The 21,885-nt window shown below is 34.9% G+C and overlaps 1 protein-coding gene across 1 annotated transcript in view; it reads left to right on the top strand.

Moving 5' to 3' along the window:
• Positions 1 to 21,885, top strand: part of STXBP5L (syntaxin binding protein 5 like) — a 428,660-nt gene that overhangs the window by 256,292 nt on the left and 150,483 nt on the right. Inside the window, exons 12-14 of the mRNA XM_035000065.1 lie at positions 4,766 to 4,838; positions 16,345 to 16,492; positions 17,374 to 17,441. Of these exons, the coding sequence (XP_034855956.1) occupies positions 4,766 to 4,838; positions 16,345 to 16,492; positions 17,374 to 17,441 (289 nt within the window). The remainder of the gene's footprint in view (positions 1 to 4,765; positions 4,839 to 16,344; positions 16,493 to 17,373; positions 17,442 to 21,885) is intronic.

Here is a 21,885-nt window from a genome sequence, read left to right as displayed (position 1 = left end):
ACATAAAAACTAAACTTATGTGCAAACTGTATAATGAAATCTAATAATAATGAAATATATTAGTAATCTAAAAACTGAGACGGGTGAAACATAAAAAGCAAAATATGAGTTTATGATTAAAACAACATAGTATGTATGTGTGTATGTACATATATATATAAAACTACAATTTCAAGAGGGAACATATATAAGAGAAAGAATACTAGACTTGGAGGCACAGTATTTGGTTTTATGATTTAGCTCTGTCATTCACTAGCTGGGTGACCTTGGTTGGGTAAATCATTTTACTTTTATGAGTTAGATTTATCATTTTTAGAAAGAGAATAATAATAATGCCACATGACTATTGGAAGGCCAAAATGAGCACACTTTGTAACTATGAAGATCTATAAATTGTTTTATTACAACTGTATTAATTTGATTTAAATTCTTTAGTTTCATATTTAAAGATGGGATAAATTAATATGAAATAACAGTCAATGAGGCACTTTATTTCCAGAGTTGCTGGGACAGACAAGTTACCTGTGTTGTTAATTAATCAACAAATATTTATTGGATGCTTCTATGGTCTCAGTACTACAAGGATTTATTGAGAATACCGATGAAGTATGAAACTGATCTCTGATGTCAAATCACATAAAATCTAGTTGGATGAGAGAGATAATTATGACTTAAGTTTAAAAAATATAACACTTAAGTGCTGAGTTATATGGGTCAGAGTTTAAATAATATACTAATTCACAGGCTAGTAAGATAGTCAATAGTTAAAATATTCTCGCAAAGCTTCATGGAAAAATAAGCTTTAGGTAGACTTTGAAGAATGACTTGGCATTTGAAAAGGATATTGAGTAAAGGTTTTAGAATTTGTAAGGTTTGCTAGAGTGAGATCAACTTAGAGAAAAAATTGAAAGCCTTTTTTTTTTAAGATTTTATTTATTTATTTGAGAGAGAGAGAATGAGAGACAGAGAGCACGAGAGGGAAGAGGGCAGAGGGAGAAGCAGACCCCCTGCTGAACAGGGAGCCCGATGTGGGACTCGATCCCGGGACTCCAGGATCATGACTTGAGCCGAAGGCAGTCGCTTAACCAACTGAGCCACCCAGGCGCCCAAAATTGAAAGCCTTTTAGAGGTATTTGGAAATAGGGAACTACAGAAGAATTTTGAGAAAATATTAAGGTGAAAGAAAGCAATGCTTTTAGTAAAATTTACCAAAAAGGAGTTTATGGGTTTGAACAGACATTGAAATCTTAAATTCCAGATTCCAGCTGGGAGGCTTTTGTGACAATGTTCATTAAAATGGTCAAGATCTGAAATACGGGGCTGCCTGTAGGAATGGAAAGAGGAAACCCATTGAATTTGGTCACCAGTTAGGTTTAGAGAGTGACATGACAGATGAGTTAAAGCAAACATATTTTAAGAATAGTGGTTTCAGGGGTGCCTGGGTGGCTCAATCAGCCTGGGATTGAGCCCTGTGTCAGGGCTCCCAGCTCAGCAGGGAGCCTGCTTCTCTCTCCCTCTGCCCCTGCCCCTCCCCTTGCTCATGCTCACTCTCTCTCTCTCTCAAATGAATAAATAAAAATTTTAAAAAAAAGAATAATGGTTTCATATGCAATAATAACAGTTTTTGGAAAGAGAAGAAGATAAGTCTGATTATAAGTCAGTAGAGTCAGCAGAAAAAGAGAAAGAAAAGGTCTTTAATATTTATTTATGAATTATCAGAATATAGATGTTCTTTGGAGTTATGAGAATGAATGATAAAGGAACAAAGAACAAACAGACGACCAAAAGCTGAATTTAGGAAAATGCCCCCTATAAAAGAGCTTAGAGAAAAATATATGTGCCAGTAATAGAGACTGATAGTGTTTGATCTCTGCAACCACACATTTTTATGTGCGTGTGTGTGTGTCTGTATAAGTTTCTACACATCAGTGGAAATGTTAGGATAATTTCTAATAATATTAAGTAAATTATAAATATATTATAACTATGTCTAATCACTTCCAAGCCACATATATGTCTTTGTTTTTCAGAGTAGTGATAATGACAATGGAATTATTATTTGTCAGGAGCTAAGAGAAATACTTTACTCAGTAAAATATAAATGTATTTTATTAACTATTTCTGGCTAAAACAATAATACATGAAAGCGACAGAAAAGATCCTACAATCCACATTAGTATATAATGAAAACTTACTGCCCTTCCAGAAGCGACTATTTCTAAGTTTATGTATTTCCCCAAAAAGTTTATGCATATGCCTAAGTGTACTTATCTATGTATACATTATCTCTTTTTTGTGCAAATGAGAACATATTCCATGTGCTATTCCATATTACACTTTTTTTCACTTAGTGTATTTTGAGTATGATTCCATACTAGCAAATATGGAACTTCATTCTTCTTTGCAGCCACATAGTGATAAATCTTACGCATATGTTACACAAATAAATTTATTAACAGTTTTTAATATTGATAAATCATTTGTGACATCTGACAATTCAATTCAACTTGCTTTTCAAAGAACACAAATGCCTCTTATCTCAGGGGGTATTGTCCAGAGTAACTAAGTAACTGTACTCAGAATTCATCAATTTCACATTTACATTTAACTGTATCTGGTCCTCTACAAGCATCATAACTAATGCATTTCTCTTCAGAGAAATAGTAATTGTTATAGAGCTTTTTACCTGTAGGGGGCTAAGGTTAAAATACTGAGCCTGCTCAAAAATAAACCAATCTAATAGAGGCAGTGATACTGTTGGCATCTATTGAGCATGTACTATGTGCCAGGCTTTGCCTTAAACATCTTCATATACATCTAATCTTCATAATAGTCTAAGGTAGTTATTATTTTGCCATATCAATGGATAAAGAAATTGAATTAATATAATTGAGCTAATAAGTTAATGAATTTGCTTAAGATCAAACTGTTAATAAATAATAGACACAAAATTGAACCTAATACTAACTGACTCCTAAGGAAATCTTTTTATTCAGAGATTACTACAGTACACCAGGTACTTCTACAAAGGTGAAACTTTTGCTACCAGTTTTTATTATTTGAAAAGAAACAATACTAATCTAAGAGATGTACCTACCTAAAGTGATAAAATAGATATAACTACCTAAAATGATTATGAATTTTGCTTATTCATGCTAGTGTCTCAGCTATTTTATTTTTGTAGCAGTTGCTTCCCAATCATTGATTGCCCTGGAGAGAAGACAAAGAAAAAATGTAATAGTATAGAACTCCAGTGTTCCTTCAACTGAAAACTAAACCAAAAAACAAACAAACAAACCCCAAACCCTAAAAACCCTAAATTCAGAAGTACTGAAATAATGTTGAAAACTTAAAACAGCTCTAAGAGATCAGGGAAAGATGGAAGAAGCCTCAATTTGAGAACAGATTAGGTGGCAAACAGTATGAAGACTGCATACTGTCACATAGACATGCCAAACAAGGGTATACTCCTCAGTTTGGGGGTTTCTGTTTCTAGTTTTTCTCATGTGACTTATAAATATGATAGGTTCTACAGCTTCTCAAGACTCTAAAGGCTTGTGAAGGACTATGAAGGCCATCTTTTCCAGTTTCCCACCTAAGACTTGAATACTCTGAATAAAATTCCCACCAAGTGATTGTTGAGCTTTACTTAAGGTAGCTAGTAGAAACTGCTGGAATAATGAAAATAAATGAGAATTTAGAATCAGAAGGTAAAGTTCCAGCTTTTTCAGTTAACTAGCTTTGTAAATTTGTGCCAATCTCATAATCTCTTTGGACTTCAGTTTTCTCTATGAAATGAAAAATAGTAATACCTGTTCTAGCTGAGAATCAAATATCATGTATGTAAGATGTTTTTGTAAATACTTTTTCCTTAAATTGAGAACACTTTAACTGTGCCTTTCCTTTGTTATTCCCTATTATAGATGGAAAGCAGTGTCTTCCCTGACCACAATAGCTAAATTAGTGCTCTCCCACCAACCACAAGTCATTTCTTATACTATTAACTTTGAAAAGAATTCTTTTCATAGCTCACATTATTCTGTGAATTTATCTTATTTGTTTAGTTCTTCATGGTTTGTATACATCCCTGGGATGTAAACTCTGTGAGAATAAGGACCTTGTCAATTTTATTTTCCATATATCCTTTGTTCTGAGAATAGTTGCTAGAACATATTGAAAGAAGGAGGGGGGCGGTTAAAGTTTAGGAATTTGAAAATCTTAGACTATCCTCAGATTCCTTGCCTTTTTGAGGTATATACGCTTAGGGACATATCTTTAAGTACATGTTAAATCACATTGAATTGAAATTAAATTTTTTGGTATAAGGAGTGTTGCTCTCATAGGGAGGTGAAAATGTATCACAGCTCAGGAAGGCAGAACTACTATTTCCTTAGAACATCTCCTTGTACCTATAAAATCGATCTAAAATGGAAGGTTATGGAAGAATAAGATAATTGTTTGTGAGACGGAGGTGACAGACTCTCCAAATAATCTGCTATCACCACCTCATGATTATTGAGAAATGTTTAACTCTATGCCTATTCAACTTTTCATTTTCATATTCCCTATAATGATCTTAAACATTAAGTCTGAGAAACACAACAGTATTTTTCAAAGTGCTCTTTGTTACTTCTTACGTTGGCTCATATTTTGGTCTTCTGAAATCATTTAAATAACATTTGTAAGGAGATAAAGGAAATGAAAATTTGGTGATTTTATAAAATATGAAATATGAAAACTTCCACTTTCTATTTTTTACTCATAGAATTTCAAGAACCTTATGCTGTTGTAGTACTTCTGGAAAAAGATCTCATTGTAGTTGATCTGACACAAAGCAAGTAAGTTGTTCATTTACAGATTAACACTATTTTTATACTCTTCATTACAATTAAAATACAGGAAGATGTTATAGATAACTGACAGTATATGTTAGATGATAAATATTCTTTGTGTGGAATATTGTTATGCTAGAATTGTAGAAATGTAATTGATTCAATAATGAAAACTAAACCAGGAGAGTTTAGGAAACACAAAATTGTAACTTATTTTAAAGGCAACACCTGATGTTTGGAAAGATGTATTTGGAGACTCAGGACACATAAAATGGATCACTTTTCTGCTGTTAACCTAAGCAAACACAATTGTTATGAAAATTTGTACAATGTACTATATGGCCATCTGCTAGACTATTGACTAAAGGAAAATGGTACATGATAAAAATATTATTGAACTATTGTAGCAATAATACAGAAGAGCAGGATCTGGAGGGTAGAGAAGATGGAGGCCTTCTTTCACTTTCTTTTCTTCCTTGTTATGTTGTAGGCAATGGTAACAAATATAAAATATTGCTATTAGAGTGGTGATCTCACCTCCATTACATGGACAGTAAAAGTAGATGAAATTGATTAACACTGTCTTCTTGCTATACGTTTTCATTGTAAATGATGATAGGCATGAAACTGATTTTCCCTCACTTTATTCCTTTTTTAATTGAAGTATATTTAACACAATGTTATATTAGTTTCAGGTGTACAACATATTGATTCAACAATTCTATACATTACTCAGTGCTCACCACAATTAAGTGTAATTACCATCTGTTGCATTACAGTATTATTTCAGTATTACTCATTATGTTCCCTGTGCTGTACTTTTCATCCCCATGACTTACATATTTCATAACTGAAAGTTTATAGTTCTTAATCCCCTAAAGTGATAAAACAGATATAACTACCTAGCCCATTGTTTCCCCTTTGGCAATCACCAACTTGTTCCTCTGTATTTATGAGTTTAGTATTTTTGTTTCTTTGCTTGTTTTGTTTGTTAGATCCCACATGTAAGTGAAATTATATGGTATTTGTCTGTCTGACTTATTTTACTTAGGATAATACCCTCCAGTCCCATCCATGTCGTCACAAATGGCAATATCTCATTAGTTTTTATGGCTGAATAATATTTGGTAGATAGATAGATCAATAGATAGATATAGGTTGCTTCTATATCTTGGCTATTGGAGATAATGCTGCAATAAGCATAGCGTGCATGTATCTTGGTAAATACCCAGTAGTAGGACTACTGGATCATATGGTATTTCTATTTTTAATTATTTGGAAAACCTCCATACTGTTTTCCATGGTAGCTGCACCAATTTACATTCCCACCAATAGTGTACTAGGGTCTCTTTTCCTCCACATCCTTGCCAACACTTATTTCTTTCCTTTTTTATTCTAGTCATTCTGACAAGTGTAAGGTGACATCTAATTGTAGTTTTGATCTGCATTTCCCTAATGATTTGTGATGTTGGGCATCTTATCATGTGTCTATTGGCTATTTGTAGGTCTTCTTTGGAAAAAGGTCTATTCAAGTCCTCTGCCCATTTTTAATCAGATTATTTGTGGGGTTCTTTGATGTTAATTTGTGTAAGTTATTTAAGTATTTTGGATATTAGCCTTTTATCAGATATATCATTTGCAAATATCTCCTCCCATTCAGTAAGTTGCCTTGTCATTTTGTTGATTGTTTCCTTCACTGTCACAAAAACTTTTTATTTTGGTGTAGTCCCAGTAGTTTATTCTTGCTTTTGTTTCCCTCGCTGGAGGAGATATATCTAGAAAACTGTTTCTACAGCAGATGTCAAAGAAATTACTGCCTATGTTTTCTTCCAGAGGCTTTATGGTTCCAGGTTTTGCATTTAGGTCTTTGAGTTTCTTTGTGTGTATGGTGTAAGAAAGTGGTCTAATTTCATTCTTTTACATGTAGCTGTCCAGTTTTCATAGCACCATTTTTGAAGAGACTATCTTTTTCCCATTGCATATTCTTGCATCCTTTGTTGTAGATTAATTGACCACATAAGCATGGGTTTATTTCTGGGCATTCTATCTGTTCTGTTGGACTAGGTTACGTGTCTGAGTTTTTTTGTTTTGTTTTGTTTTGTTTTTGCTAGTACGATATTGTTTTGATTATTACAGCTTTGTAGTATATCATGAAATCTGGAATTGATGAGATACCTCCAGCTTTGTTCTTTTTTCTCAAGATTGCTTTGGGTGCGTCCCTGGATGGCACAGTCAGTTAAGCATCTGACTCTTGGTTTCAGCTCAGGTTGTGATCTCAGGGTTGGGGGATTGAGCCCCACATGGGGCTCCATGCTCAGCAGGGAGTCTGCTTGATATTCTCTCTCTCCCTCTGCCCCTCCCCACCAGTCTCTCTCTCTCCAATATAAATAAATAAATCTTTAAAAAAGGATTGCTTTGGCTATTTGGGGTCTTTTGTGGTTCCATACAAATTTTAGGATTCTTTCTTCTAATTTTGTGAAAAATGCTGCTGGTATTTTAATAGAGATTGAGTTAAATGTGAAGATTGCTTTGGGTGGTATGGCCATTTTAATGATATTCTTTCAATCTATGAGCATGGAAGATCTCCATTTGTTTGTGTCATCTTTCTTTTATCATGTTTTATAGTTTTCAGAGTACAAGTCTTTCATCACCTTGGTTCAGTTTATTCCTAGGTATTTTATTCTTTTTGGTGCAATTGTAAGTAGGATTGTTTTTAAATTTCTCTTTCTGCTTCTTCATTATTAGTGTATAGAAATGCAACAGATTTTTGTATATTATTTATCCCACAATTTTACTGAATTCATTTATCCATTCTAGTAGTTTTTTGATGGGGTCTTTAGGGTTTTCTATATATAGTCTCATGGATCTGCAAATAATGACAGTTTTACTTCTCCCTTACCAATTTGGATGTGTTTTCTTTTTCTTGTCTGAATGCTGCAGCTAGGATTTCCAGTACTATGTTGAATAAAAGTGGCAAGAGTGGACACCCTTCTCTTCTTCCTGATCTTAGAGTAAAAGCTCTCAGATTTTCACCACTGAGTATGATGTTAGCTGTGGGTTTTTTATATATGACCTTTATTATGTTGAGGTATGTTCCCTCTAAACTCACTTTGTTGAGAATTTTTATGAGGAATGGATGTTGTATTTTGTCAAATGTTTTTGTGCATGTATTGAGATGGTGATATGGTTTTTATCCTTTCTCTTGTTAATGTGATGTATCTTATTGATTGATTTGCAAATACCAACCATCCTTGCATCCCTGGAATAAATTTAACTTGATCATGGTGAGTCATGCTTTTAATGTATTACTGAATGTGGTTTGCCAATGTTTTGTTTAAGGATTCTTGCATCTATGTTCATCAGAGATATTGGCCCATAAATTTTTTTTGTAGTGTCTTTGTCTACTTTTGGTATCACAGTAATGCTGGCCTCATAGAATGAATTTAGAATTCTCATTCCTCTTCTATTTTTTAGAATCATTTAAGAAAAGGTTTAACTCTTCTTTAAATATTTGGTAGAATTTGCCTATGAAGCTGTCTAGTGTGGAGTTTTGTTTGTTAGGAGTTTTTGACTACTGAATCAATTCCATTACTAGTAACAGGTCTGTTCAAATTTTCTATCTTCCTAAATCAGTTGTGGAGGATTATGTTTCTAGAAATGTATCCATTTTTTTCCAGGTTGTCCAATTGGTTGGTATATAATTTTTCATAATATTCTCTTATAATCCTTTGTATTTCTGTGGTGTTGGTTGTTATTTTTTCTTCATTTCTGATTTTGTGAGTCGTTCCTCTTTTTCCCTTGATGAGTCTGGCTAAAAGTTTTATCAGTTTTGTTTATTTTTTTTTAAAGAACCAGTTCTGGGGCACCTGGATGGCTCAGTTGGTTAAGTAAGCATCTGCCTTCGGCTCAGGTCATGATCCCAGGGTCCTGGAGTCGAGCCCCAACTCAGGCTCCCTGCTCAGCAGGGAACCTGCTTTTCCCTCTTCCTCTGCCACTCCCCACTGCTTGTGTTCTCTGTCAAATAAATAAATAAAATCTTTAAAAAAAAATAAAGAACCAGCTCCTGGTTTAATTGATCTTTTCTATTGTGTGTGGATTTTTTGGTCTCTATTTTATTTATTTCTCTCTAATCTTTAATATTTCCTCTCAGCTACTGGCTTTCAGCTTTGTTTGTTCTTCATTTTCTAGCTCTTTTTTATAAGATTAGGTTGGTTGAGGTTTTTCTTATTTCTTGAGGTAGGCCTGTATTGTTATAAACTTCTCTCTTACAACTGCTTTTGCTGTGTCCCAAAGATTTTTTAAAAAGATTTTATTTATTTATTTGACAGAGAAAGAGAGTGTGCACAAGAGAACACAAGCAGGGGGAGTGGCAGAGGGAGAAGCAGACTCCCCACTGAGCAGGGAGCTGGACGGGGGGCTCAATCCCAGGACCCTGGGATCATGACCTGAGCCGAAGGCAGACGCTTAACTGACTGAGCCACCCAGGCACCCCATGTCCCAAAGATTTTGGACTATTATGTTTTTATTTTCATTTGTCTCCATGTATTTTTTGATTTCCTCTTTGATTTCTTGGTTGAACCCATTGGTTGGTTAGTAGCATTTTGTTTAGCCTCCATATGTTTTTTCTTTCCAGATTTTCTTGCAGTTGATTTTCATTTTCATATCATTGTGGTTAGAAAAGTTGCTCAATATGATACTAAGCCTCTTAAATTTATTGAGACTTGTTTTATGGCCTAACATGATCTACCTTGGAGAATGTTCCATGTGCAATTGAAAAGAATGTGTATTCTGCTGGCTTTGGATGGAATGATCTGTATATATCTGTATATATTTGGTCTGTTGTGTCATTCAAAGGCACTATTTCCTCTAGATTTTCTGTCTGGATGGCCTATCCATTCATTTAAGTGGGGTGGTAAAGTCCCCTACTATTATCGTATGACTTGATTTTTTTTCCCTTTATGTTTGTTAATATGTGCTTTATGTATTTGGGTGCTCCAATTTGGGTGCATCGATATTTAAAATTGTTATATCATCTTCTTGGATGTTCCCTTTATCATTATGTAGTGACTTTTTCTCTCATTAGTCTTTGTCTTAAAGTCTTTTTTTTTTGTCTAAGTATTGCTACCCCTGGCTTTGTTTTGTTTTTGCTTTCACTTTCATGCTTTATGCTTTCTCAGCCCTTCACTCTCAGTCTGTATGTGTCTTTAGATCTGAAGTGAGTCTCTTGTAGGCAGCATATAGATGGGCCTTGTTTTTTAACCATTTAGTCATGTAAGTCTTTTGATTGGAGCAGTTAGCCCCTTTAAAGTAAATTGTTTCCTAGTTGTTTTTGTATTTCTTCTCTGTCCCCTTCTTCTCTTGCTCTCTTCTCTAAAAGCATTAAATTTCTAATCTGTCCTCCTACTCTTCTATCTTCTTCCTGACTCTGATTTTCCCTCATTCTATACTCTAGACCTACTGATCTTCTCGTGATTTAATGGCTTTCTTTAGTGTTATGCTTGGATTACTTTCTATTTATTTTGTGTGTATCTACTGTAGGTTTTTGATTTGTGGTTACCATTAGGTTCATATATAATATCTTATGGGTATGGCAGTCTATATTAACTGGATGGTCATTTAAGTTTAAATGCATTCTAAAAGCATTAAATTTCTAATCTGTCTCCATGTTTTATGTATATGATGTCATAATTTACATTTTTATTTTGTATATACCTTGATTGGTTTTGTAGATATAATTTTCTATTTTTGTGTTTTAACCTCCATACTGGCTTTATAAGTGATTAATCTACTACCTTCATTACATGTTTGCTTCTACCCGTGAACTTTCTTCCTTTCATAATTTTTTCTAGTCAAAGCCTTTTCTTTCCACTCAAAGAATTCCCTTTAACATTTATTATAAGGCTGGTGTAGTGGTGATGAGCTCTTTTAACTTTTGTTTGGGAAACTTTTTCTCTCTCCTCCTATTCTGAATGGTAACTTTGCTGGATAGAGTATTCTTGGTTGCACGTGTTTTTTTTTTCCCCTTTCAGCACTTTGAATATATCATACCACTCTCTTCTGGCCTACAAAATTTCTGCTGAAACTGAGCTGATAGCCTTATGGGATTTCCCTTTATGTAACTTTTTTTTTCTCTTGTTGCTTTTAAAATTCCATGACTTTTTGCCATTTTAATTATTATATGTCTTGGTATGGACCTTCTTGGGTTAATCTTGTTAGGGGCTCTCTGTGATTCCTGTATCTGGATGTCTGTTTACTTCCCCAGATTAGGGAAGTTTTCAGCTATTATTTCTTCAAATAAGTTTTATGCCTCCTTTCTCTTCTCCTTTTGGGATCCCTATACTGTGAATGTTAATACTCTTGATGATGTTGCTGAGTTCCCTTAACCTGTTTTCATTTTTCATTATTCTTGGTTGGTTGCTTGCTTTCTAATACCCTGTCTTCCAGATTATTTATCCATGCTTCTGCCTACCCTAATCTGCTGTTTATTACCTCTAATATGTTTTTATTTCAATTATTGAATTTTCCATCTCTGCCTGATTCTGTTTTATATTTTCTGTCTCTTTGTTGAAGTTCTCACTGAATTCATCCACTCTCTTTTGAAGTCCAATGAATATCTTTATAACCATTACTTTGCATTTTTATCAGGCATACTGCTTATCTCAGCTTTGCTTAGATCTTTTGCTGTGATTTTGTTCTTTCATTTTGGGACATATCCCTCTGTCTCATTTTGTCTAACTCTGTTTGTTTTACTGTATTATGGAGGTCAGCTATATCACCTGGTCTTCAAAATAGTGGCCTTATGTAGAAGAAGAAGAGGTCCTGTGGTGCCCTTTAGTGATATTTCCCCTAGTCACCGGAGCTAGATGTTCCTGGGGTATAATCTCTAGGGGTTGGGTGGACTGAGTGGCATCTGTCCTTAACCCAGTCAGCTGCAATGATCCACTTTGCCTGCTCTGGGTGCACTGGACAGGGTTTGGTCCCTGTGATGTTGAGGGGCCCAAGGTCTCTGTGGGCTTATAGGTGGGTGGGGTCAACAGGCAGCCTCGCTGTCTACAATTAGCCTCTGCAGAGGCACACCCCATGCCAGGGCTTTCTCCTTTTTTGGCCCACAGACGGCTTTTGTTGATGGGTGAGGCCAGGAACTAGACTAGGTTTTTGCAATCTCTACCATAACTGTGGATACACTGACCAGCAGGGCTCTCTCTGCATAGTCGCTAAAAGGCTTGGTTGCTGGAATTGTAGGTATGCTGCTGTGTGGGGTTATCACCCCCTCTCCACAGGGTAGAAGTCATTTTGGAGTGGCACTGGTCCCTACCAGGGATGATTGCAGGATGTAAAGGGGCAGGAGCTGCTTTGCAGGTGGGTTGAATGGGGTAGGGCACACAGTTCTAGCAAGATATGTGGAGAGTGTTAGGGCTGGTTTGCAATGTCCAGCTATCTAGGCTGGGGGATGCGAGGAAAAATGGCACCCACCAACACTTGTTCTTGGAGAAGTCTCCTGAAGATCGCTGTCCCTCCATTGCACATTTTGAGATTAGTAAATTTTCAAACAACTGCTTCTGTGCTGTGTCTCAGTTGGGGTTTTTTATTATGCTGGATCTTTAAAGGCAGGGACTCAGTTTCCTATCTCCCTCTGTCTTTCTTGGAGTTAAGCCCCATTGGTTTTTAAAGCCCTGTGTAAATGGAGACTCGTCTTCTCAGTGCAGATCCCCAGTGCCTGGGATGCCTGGTGTGGGGTCTAATCTTCTTGCCTCCCCATGCTTGGTATCCCTCTCATTTGTGTTTAGTCTTACCAGGGATCTGGTTCCCAACTACATCTCTGCCCCTCTTACCTTTTTCAGTGTGGCTCTTCTCTGTAATTGACTAAGGAAAGTTTGTTCTGCCAGTCTTTAGATCATTTTCAGAGTTAATTGCACAGATGTAGTTATCTTGTCTGTGGGACAAAGTGAGCTCAGGATCCTCCTACTCTTCTATTTTCTTCCTGACTCTGATTTTCCCTCATTCTATACTCTAGACCTACTGATCTTCTCTAAGCCCTTATACGTGCAGAAGTTTTGTACATTCTCTCTTCTCTGCATGTATTAATTTTCCCTTCCTTTTTCTTCTTCTTAACATCTTATCTATAAGAAACAACTCAGATATCATTCCTCATTAAAATTTTTTTTTCATTACCTATAAAATTTGGTCAAATATCCTATTACAGACTTGCATACTTCCCTTCTCCTCTCCTTCATAGCTCTGACACAGATAAAATTTTCCATTTGTTTATTATTGCTTTTAAGATTCTCTACTAGACAGTATAGGTATCATGAAGGAGGAGCTTTGTCTGCACATGGAGTAGGTTCTCAGTAAATTTCTGTTTAATGACTTACAACCTGGGAGTTCTACTTTCTATGTCATTTAAAAATGTCAGAGACAGGGGCACCTGGGTGGCTCAGTTGGTTAAGTGTCTGACTCTTGATTTCAACTCAGCTCATGATCTCAAGATTATGGAATTGAGCCCTGCATTGGGCTCCTCATTCAGCAGGGAGTCTACTGGAGATTCTCCCTCTCCCTCTGCTCCTCCCCACCATGCTCTCTCTGTCTCAAATAAATAAGTAAATCTTTACCAAAAAATGTCAGAGCCAAAGTACTTTATGCTCATTTGCAGCACATATTTCAGTATTTTGAAATCAGGGATATAGTATTAGGGCCATAAGATCATCATCACTGATTCTGCCTGGCTATTCTATTTATCAACATTAAACTTGATTAAATTTTATATACATGTATGGATTTATGTCTCTTCCTCTAAACTTTAATATTGGTTTTATTAAAATGTACTGTTCTGATCTCAGTGGTACTCTTCTTTCTGTGCCACATTTCTTGGTTTCTTATACCTTATCTAATTGGCTAATATCTTTCAAGGCCCACTATACCTTTAATACTCAGTGTTTTCAGTATATACATTTATTCTTATGCTTTTCATTAGTTTATATAAGTATGTGAAATAACCTTTTGCTACTTTTTATTTCACCTTCAGCAACACGATGTTTTAAAATCTTTGTGACATCCCCATATCATTGCCTATTACAAGAAATTTAGCATATTCTCTTTCCTTTCAGTTACCTTTAACCATGTTTCATGTTATTATATTGCAGCTTTATTATACTCCTTTTCAAAGTAATTTAACTCTTCTTCCCTTCCCTCCTTTTTTCCATTTAATTGTTTATATAAAAATAAGCATTAGGGCTTACAAATTTTTCTTCTTGATTTCTTAGATTTATATCTTTGCTTACATCTCCATATCTAAATTCTTATAACACATTTTGTTATTTTTTACTTATCTTTTTCTTTACTCTTTGCCAATATACTAAAGTAATTTTCCCCATTTACATGATATTGTTCACCTTGTCAGGAGTCTGCCATTGTAACCTCTTGCTATTATCAAATCCCAAGTTATAGATGTGGTCATTAGGTGACTCATGTATTTTACTTCTAATTCATCAATCTCAGAAGTGTTTAATTTCTACTCTAGAAACAGAGAACAGCCAATCCATCTATTTTAACCTACTTGCTATCTCTCTAATTTATTTCTGGGTCCAGGTAGTACTTTATACTTTTCAAGTTTTTATTTAAATTCCAATTAGTTTACATACAGTATAATATTAGTTTCACGTGTATAATATAGTGATTCAGCACTTCCATACAATGCACAGTGCTCATCACAACTGTACTCCTTTATCTCTGTCACCTATTTAATCCATTCCCCTACCCACCTCCTCTCTGATAACCATCAGTTTGTTCTCTATAGTTAACAGTCTGTTTCTTAGTTTGCTCTTTTTTTTACCTATGCTCATTTGTTTTGTTTCTTAAATTCTTACATATGAGTGAAATCATATAGTATTTGTCTTTCTCTGACTGACTTATTTCTCTTAGCATTATATTCTGTAGCTCCATCCATGTCATTGCAAATGGCAAGATATCATTCTTTTTTATGGCTAATAATCCATTGTGTATATATACTATATCCTCTTTGTCCATTCAAAAGTTGGTGGACACTTAGGCTGCATCCATAGTTAGGCTATTTTAGAAAATGCTGCTATAAATACTGGGGTGCATGTGTCCCTTTAAATTAGTATTTTTGTATTATTTGAGTAAATACCTAGCAGTGCATTGCTGGATCATAGGATAACTCTGTTTTTAACTTTTTGAGGAATCTCCATACTGTTTCCAGCATGGCTACACCAGTTTGCATTCCTAGCAACAGTGAAAGAAGCTCATTCCCCTTTCTCTGCATCCTCACCAACACTTGTTGTTTCTTGTGTTGTTGATTTTAACCATTCTGACAGGTGATAGGTCATTGTAGTTTTGATTTGTATTTCCCTGATAATAACTGATGTTGAGCATTTTTCCATGTGCCTGTTGGCCATCTGAATGTCTTATTTGGAAAAATGTCTATTCATATCTTCAGCCCATCTTTTAATTGGATTATTTACTTTTGGGGTGTTGAGTCATATAATTTCTTTATATATTTTGGATACTAACCCTTTATCATATATGTCATTTATTAAATTCAACTTGCTCCTTTCCACCTGATTTTGCATATACCACTATTCTTATCTGGGATAGAAATCTGCAGTATTTCAGATCGGAGGGAAGAAAAATTCTTGCTAATACACACACATATCATACTCTCCAGAGGTTAGACTAAGTTTTTAACCAGTTCCTAATGATATGGGGAAAATTATTTTTACTAGCCCCCATGACCTTGTAACATGAACATATAGACCTAGAACACATGCAGCATAGACTAATACTCAATGCCTTCTACTACAGTTCTTGTTACATCTGGTACATAAGAAGTGCATGGTATATTATGGCTATAAGAGTTCTTAATGTGGTTCTATACTGATATCCATTTTTAAAATTATGATAGGCTTGAGGATATGAAATTTACTATATCCATAAGTCCGTATTCCCACTATGTTCTCTAGTTAAGTTTACTTTGGAAATGATCTTAAACATATATAATCATACACACACCTACATAGCAAACTCATCTTTCAATTATTCCTGCAAAAGACCAGAAACACTTGTGTATGTATTACCTCACTAGGAAACACATGTCAAAATTACTAAGATATTTTAACATTTATATTATATAATTACATGAAACTGTACATAGATAAAACACCTAATTGATATGCTTTAATACATTCACTAATAAGTCAACTTGATGAATACATTTTCAGTTTAACATAATTCATTCTATCCATATTAGCAAGGTGGTATCACTGTGAAATTTTGGAATTACAGAAAAGACGGTGAATTTATTCAAGTAAAATTCTACCAGTATTCATATTACATTTTGCAGATAATCTTAAAAGAGGATTCTTGCTCATGTGATCCTTGTTTTATGATACTTAAGTGAAATATGTAATATTTAGAAGATTTTAGGATTTGTTTTATAAAAGTGATTTCATTTTTTATCTTTGCAAAATAACACTAATATATTGTCTTCATCTGTTAGTTTTCCAATCTTTGAAAATCCATATCCCATGGACATTCATGAGTCACCAGTTACATGCACAGCATACTTTGCTGATTGCCCACCAGATCTGATTCTAGTACTCTACTCTGTAGGAGTCAAGCATAAAAAACAAGGATACAGTAATAAGGTAAAAGTAACAATTAAAAATAAGTTTTCTTTATATTCATATTATATGATCATGCTATTTCCTGTTCTTTTTGACCTTCCATATAAGAAGACTTGAACTAAATTCTTTTGCAGTCATAAGCTGTTGTCAATAAAAGACATAACTTGTGAAATTTAAATTTCCTAAATGCTACATAGCTTTAAGCCTACAAGAGTATAAATTTCTTATATACTTAGTATATACTTATATACTGAGATATAGTTACCTATCATATATATTTATATACTAAATATATATTTGAACCATAAAATGTAGTTTTTAACTATTTTAGATGAAGGATTATGTTTTACAAAATCCAAGAGTCAACTCTTTTCAGTTAATTGTTATTCAGTGGTTAACAAGACACAACAGTCATTTGTTAAACAACTTTCTAAATTCCATTTTGTTGTATTTAACTACAGGATTCAAATACTTACAATAGTAATAGACTCCCTCTTTATGATTTCTATTTGCACAAGGCTGTTGGAATGGACAACTCAAGGGGGCACAATTTACGTAGTATTCTGTGTTAAACAGAACTATGATAGTTTGGTGGTACACAGACTATGCGGCAAATGTAGCAACACTGTATTTGTATGATTAAAATACTTTTAAAGTACTTTTTATGTAAATGGTAATATTTGTTAAAATTTATATTTTTAAAGGAGATGGAATTGTGCATTTGGAATTGTTTGTTCAATGAAAGAATTAAAAGATAGCTGCACACTTCATCCTTTGTTACTTTACAGCTATTGCCTTTAAGTGAATTTTTTGCTATTATTTTAAAATGTTTTCATTTAAAATGTTTGTTATTTAAATTTAAAAAATAAAACTCATAAATTCTTCCTGAATAATCTATTTAGGAGTGGCCAATCAGTGGAGGAGCTTGGAATCTTGGAACACAAACATATCCAGAAATTATTATTACTGGGTAAGTGGGATGTGATTTATGACTTCATCAATTCATCAACAAAAGATTTTATTGAATTTTTACCCTTTCCTATAATTGTGCTCTAGGCAGTACCAGAAATATCACTACTTCCTATAGCAACTGACTTCATGCTCTAATATTAAGAATGAAAATAGAGACATAACAACAGATAAAGATATTTAAAAGATTATAAAGAGCTCCTCTTATGAGATATAGAACAGATACTTTTTCCTATTTTTTCCACTAAGTACTACTCAAAGCCCTGGGTATTATATATTAAACAAACATAAGATGAGTGGAAAAGGTGGAGAGAAGTGAAGCTGTCTAGGGCCCCCCAACACCCAAGAAATGACATGATAGTGAGTTTGTTAGGTTTTCTTTTTACTTCATATATCCCAGACTTGGAGCTGAAGTAGCTGGCAACTTGGAACTGCCAATGGGCACAGATAAAACAATAAAAAAAGCCCAACAAAAGCTAGCACTCTCTAGCCAAAGGATGATATAAGGGGACCTATCAAGATAGAAAACTGTTAGAAAATAATCTCTCTAACCACCACAGAAAAATCTATGGCCCACAACAACCCACTCCAGCAGAGGCTAAGTGGAGAGCATCAGTTTCTGACATTGAGCAAAAGCTGAATAGGGAACTTTTAACCCTGCTGGTTGGTAATGAAACCCATCACCTATAGTTTTAGAGGAGATCATGTGGGGAACCATAATTCCAAACAACACCCAGCAGTAATGAGGAGCCACACATTTCCCTCTTCTTGGGTCACTGCAAGTCCAGCGAGGAAGGAAAGAAGAAAGATAACAAGGCTGAAAAATTACATAAAAAATAATAGCTGAAAACTTCCTAAATTTGGCAATAGACATGTCTAATCCTATAGATTCCAGAAGCTGAATGAACAGGTAATCTACAAGACACATCATAGTCAAACTTCTGAACACTAAACACCAAGTAAAAAATCATGAAAGCAACAAGACAAATGATGCAGTACAAACAGTGCAAAACCAATTGGATGACAGTGGATTTCTCATCAGAAACCATGGATGCCAGAAGAAAATCTGATCTGTTTCAAATGCTGAAATAAAACAACTGGCAATCCAGAATCCTATCCCTGACAAAAATATCCTAGAGGAAATATTTAAGTCAATTACAAATGAGAGAGGATAAAGTGAGGTAAAGGGAGCAAGGTTTTTATAGTTACCTCAAAATAGTAGTAATGATGACACAAGAAGCCTGTGACAAGTAAAGCAACCATTAAAAAATATACAAAAAGATACACTAAAAAACATTATTGACACATCATAAGGATGTATTAAATAATTGAAGAAATCCATAAAAATGCAGGGGAAAAGAGTGTGTGTGTGAGGGGGGGAAAGAAGCCCTAACAATATCAATGATTCCATTAAATATAAATCGGAGGGGGAGACAAACCATGAGAGATTATGGACTCTGAGAAACAAACAGCATTCTAGAGGGGAGGGGGGTGGGAGGGTGGGTTAGCCTGGTGATGGGTATTAAAGAGGTCATGTATGGAATGGAGCACTGGGTGTTATGTGCAAACAATGAATCATGGAACACTACATCAAAAATTAATGATGTAATGTATGGTGGTTAACATAATAAAATAAAAAATATATAAACAGTCTAAATACACCACTTCAAATGCACAAATTGGCAGAGTGGATTAAAAACATGACCTAACTATATGCTATTTCAATATACTTACTTCAAACATAACAGTATAGTTAGATTAGGAGAAAAACAATGGGAAAATACTCCATAAAATAATCAATGGAGAGTGACATCAGCAAGATGTCAGAATAGGTAGCCCATATGTAACAACAGGATATGTTCCAAAAAACCTTCATGAAAACCCCAGAAATTATTTAGGAAATCATAGTATCCCAGGCAAGCTGAAAGTCCAGAATAGCCACAGCCATCTCATTTCATTTCAATTGTGTCATCTCCTCCCCCAAATTGTCACAGCTCATATTCAGGTGGAAAGCCCAACTTGCATCTTCTTTCATGAGAGGGAAATAGAAAAGCAGAATGTACATTCAGTGTTCCTCCTTTTCAGGGGGATCCCCAAGAGACTGACTCAGGTAAGACAGAATCTAAAGTACTGATGGAAACATGGACGCCTGAGGGCAGAGAACAAAAGAGCTCAGTGGTTTGTTGAAGCACCAAAAACTTGCCGTGCTGCCGGCAGACAGTAGAGGGAGCAGAAGACAAGCCACTGATAAACCAGAAACCTCTCTAATTAGGAAATTATACACACAAGCCCAAAAAAGACACATCCTCCTTAAAGGTTTGAGAAGCCCCCATGATCTCTACCTGGACTGATTGGTGAAGGTCTTCCCCTATACAAAGCCAGTTCATAAGACAAGGCTGTAATGCTAAATTCAAAACAAGATATAACAAGAAACACAAAGAAATAGTGAAATATGGCCCAATTGAGGAATTAAAAACACCTTCAAAAACTGACCCTAAAGAAATGGATATCTGTGAATTATCTGACAGTTCAGAACAATTGTCTTAAAGAGGCTTAATGCACTATAAGAGTATACAGACAACTAAATAAAATCAGGAAAATGATGAATGAATGAAATCAGAATATCAATAAAGAGCAACTACAAAAAAGAACCAAAAAGATATTTTGGAGGAAAATGCTGAATTGAAAAACTTTATTAGAAGGAGGGATCAACGGAAGACAATCAGTAGAAAGAATCAGCAAACTTGAAGATAGGTAATATGAAAATTATCAAGCCAGAAGAACAAAAAGAATGCCTAAAGGATTTATAGAATACCATTAAGCAGACCAATATAAGCATTATGGAAGTCTCAGAAAGAGAAGAGAGAGAAAATAGGGCTGAAAACTTCCCAAATTTGAGTAAGTAAATGAACATATACATTCAAGAACCTCCAAATATTCCAATGAAGGTGAACCCAAAGAGGCCCATATTGAGATATATCATAATCAAATGGCCAAACACAAAGAAATAATCTTGAAAGCAGCAACAGAAAAGTTACTCATCATGTATATGGAAACTCCCATAAGATTATCAGTGGATTTCTCAGTAGAAACATTTTGTAGAAGAGTGTGGGTTGATATATTCAAAGTGCAAGAAGAAGAAGAAGAAAAAAAAGCAGCCTTGAATACTAGATCTGGAAAACTACTTCAAGAATGATGGAGAAATAAAGACCTGCCAAGATAAAAAATGAGAATGTTTATCACCAATATACCTGCCTTACTAGAACTGCTAAAGGGAGTCCTTCAAGTCAAAATGAATGAAAACTAGACAGCAAAATAAAGCATAAGAAAATATATAGACAAAACCAAAATCCTATAACACAGTATATAATGGTATATATAGTAGTAGTATATAAATAACTTTAAATTCAGGTTTAGAATTTAGAAGATAAAGGATTTTTTAAAAACTATATAAAACTGCATCAGTAAGAGAAAGGATTAAAACCGTATCATTTAAATAGATGCAGAAAAAGCATTTGACAAAGTGCAACATCTATTAATGATAAAAACCCTCTGCAAAGTAGGTCTAGAGGAAACAAACCTCAACATAATAAAGGCCTTATATGAAAAACTCATTCCTGACATCATAGTCAATGGTGGAAAACTGAGAGCTTTCCCCCTAAGATCAGGAACAAAACAAGGATGTCCACTCTAACCACTTTTATTAAGTATAGTACTGGAAGTCCTAGCCACAGAAATTAGACAACATCAAGAAATAAAAGGCATCCAAATTGGTAAGGAAGGAGTAAAACTCACTATTAACGGATGCCCTGATACTATAGAGAGAAAACCCAAAAGACTCCACCCAGAAACTACTAGAACTAATAAACGAATTCAGCAAAGTCAGGATACAGTATCAATGTACAGAAATCTGTTGCATTCCTATACACTAATGACGAAACAGCAGAAAGTGAAATTAAGAAAACAATCCCATATATAATTGCATCAAAAACAACAAAATATCTAGGAATAAACTTAGCCAAAGAGGTGAAAGACCTATATTCTGAAAAGTTTAAAACACTGATGAAATAAATTCAAGATGACACAGAGAAATGGAAGGACATTCTCTGCTCATGGATTGGAAGAGCAAATATTGTTAAAACGCCTATACTGCAGGGCGCCTGGGTGGCTCAGTCGGTTGAGCGACTGCCTTCGGCTCAGGTCATGATCCCGGAGTACCGGGATCCAGTCCCGCATCGGGCTCCCTGCTCGGCGGGGAGTCTGCTTCTCCCTCTGACCCTCCCCCCTCTCATGTGCTCTCTCTCTCTCATTCTCTCTGTCAAATAATAAATAAAATCTTTAAAAAAAAAAAGGGGGGGGGCGCCTGGGTGGCTCAGTTGGTTAAGCAACTGCCTTCGCTCAGGTCATGATCCTGGAGTCCCGGGATCGAGTCCCGCATCAGGCTC

Source organism: Mirounga leonina, unplaced genomic scaffold, assembly GCF_011800145.1.
Source record: "Mirounga leonina isolate KUSES-001 unplaced genomic scaffold, KU_Mleo_1.0 Mir_115, whole genome shotgun sequence".
Lineage (NCBI taxonomy): Eukaryota > Metazoa > Chordata > Mammalia > Carnivora > Phocidae > Mirounga > Mirounga leonina.
This window is presented reverse-complemented; position numbering and strand designations above follow the sequence as displayed.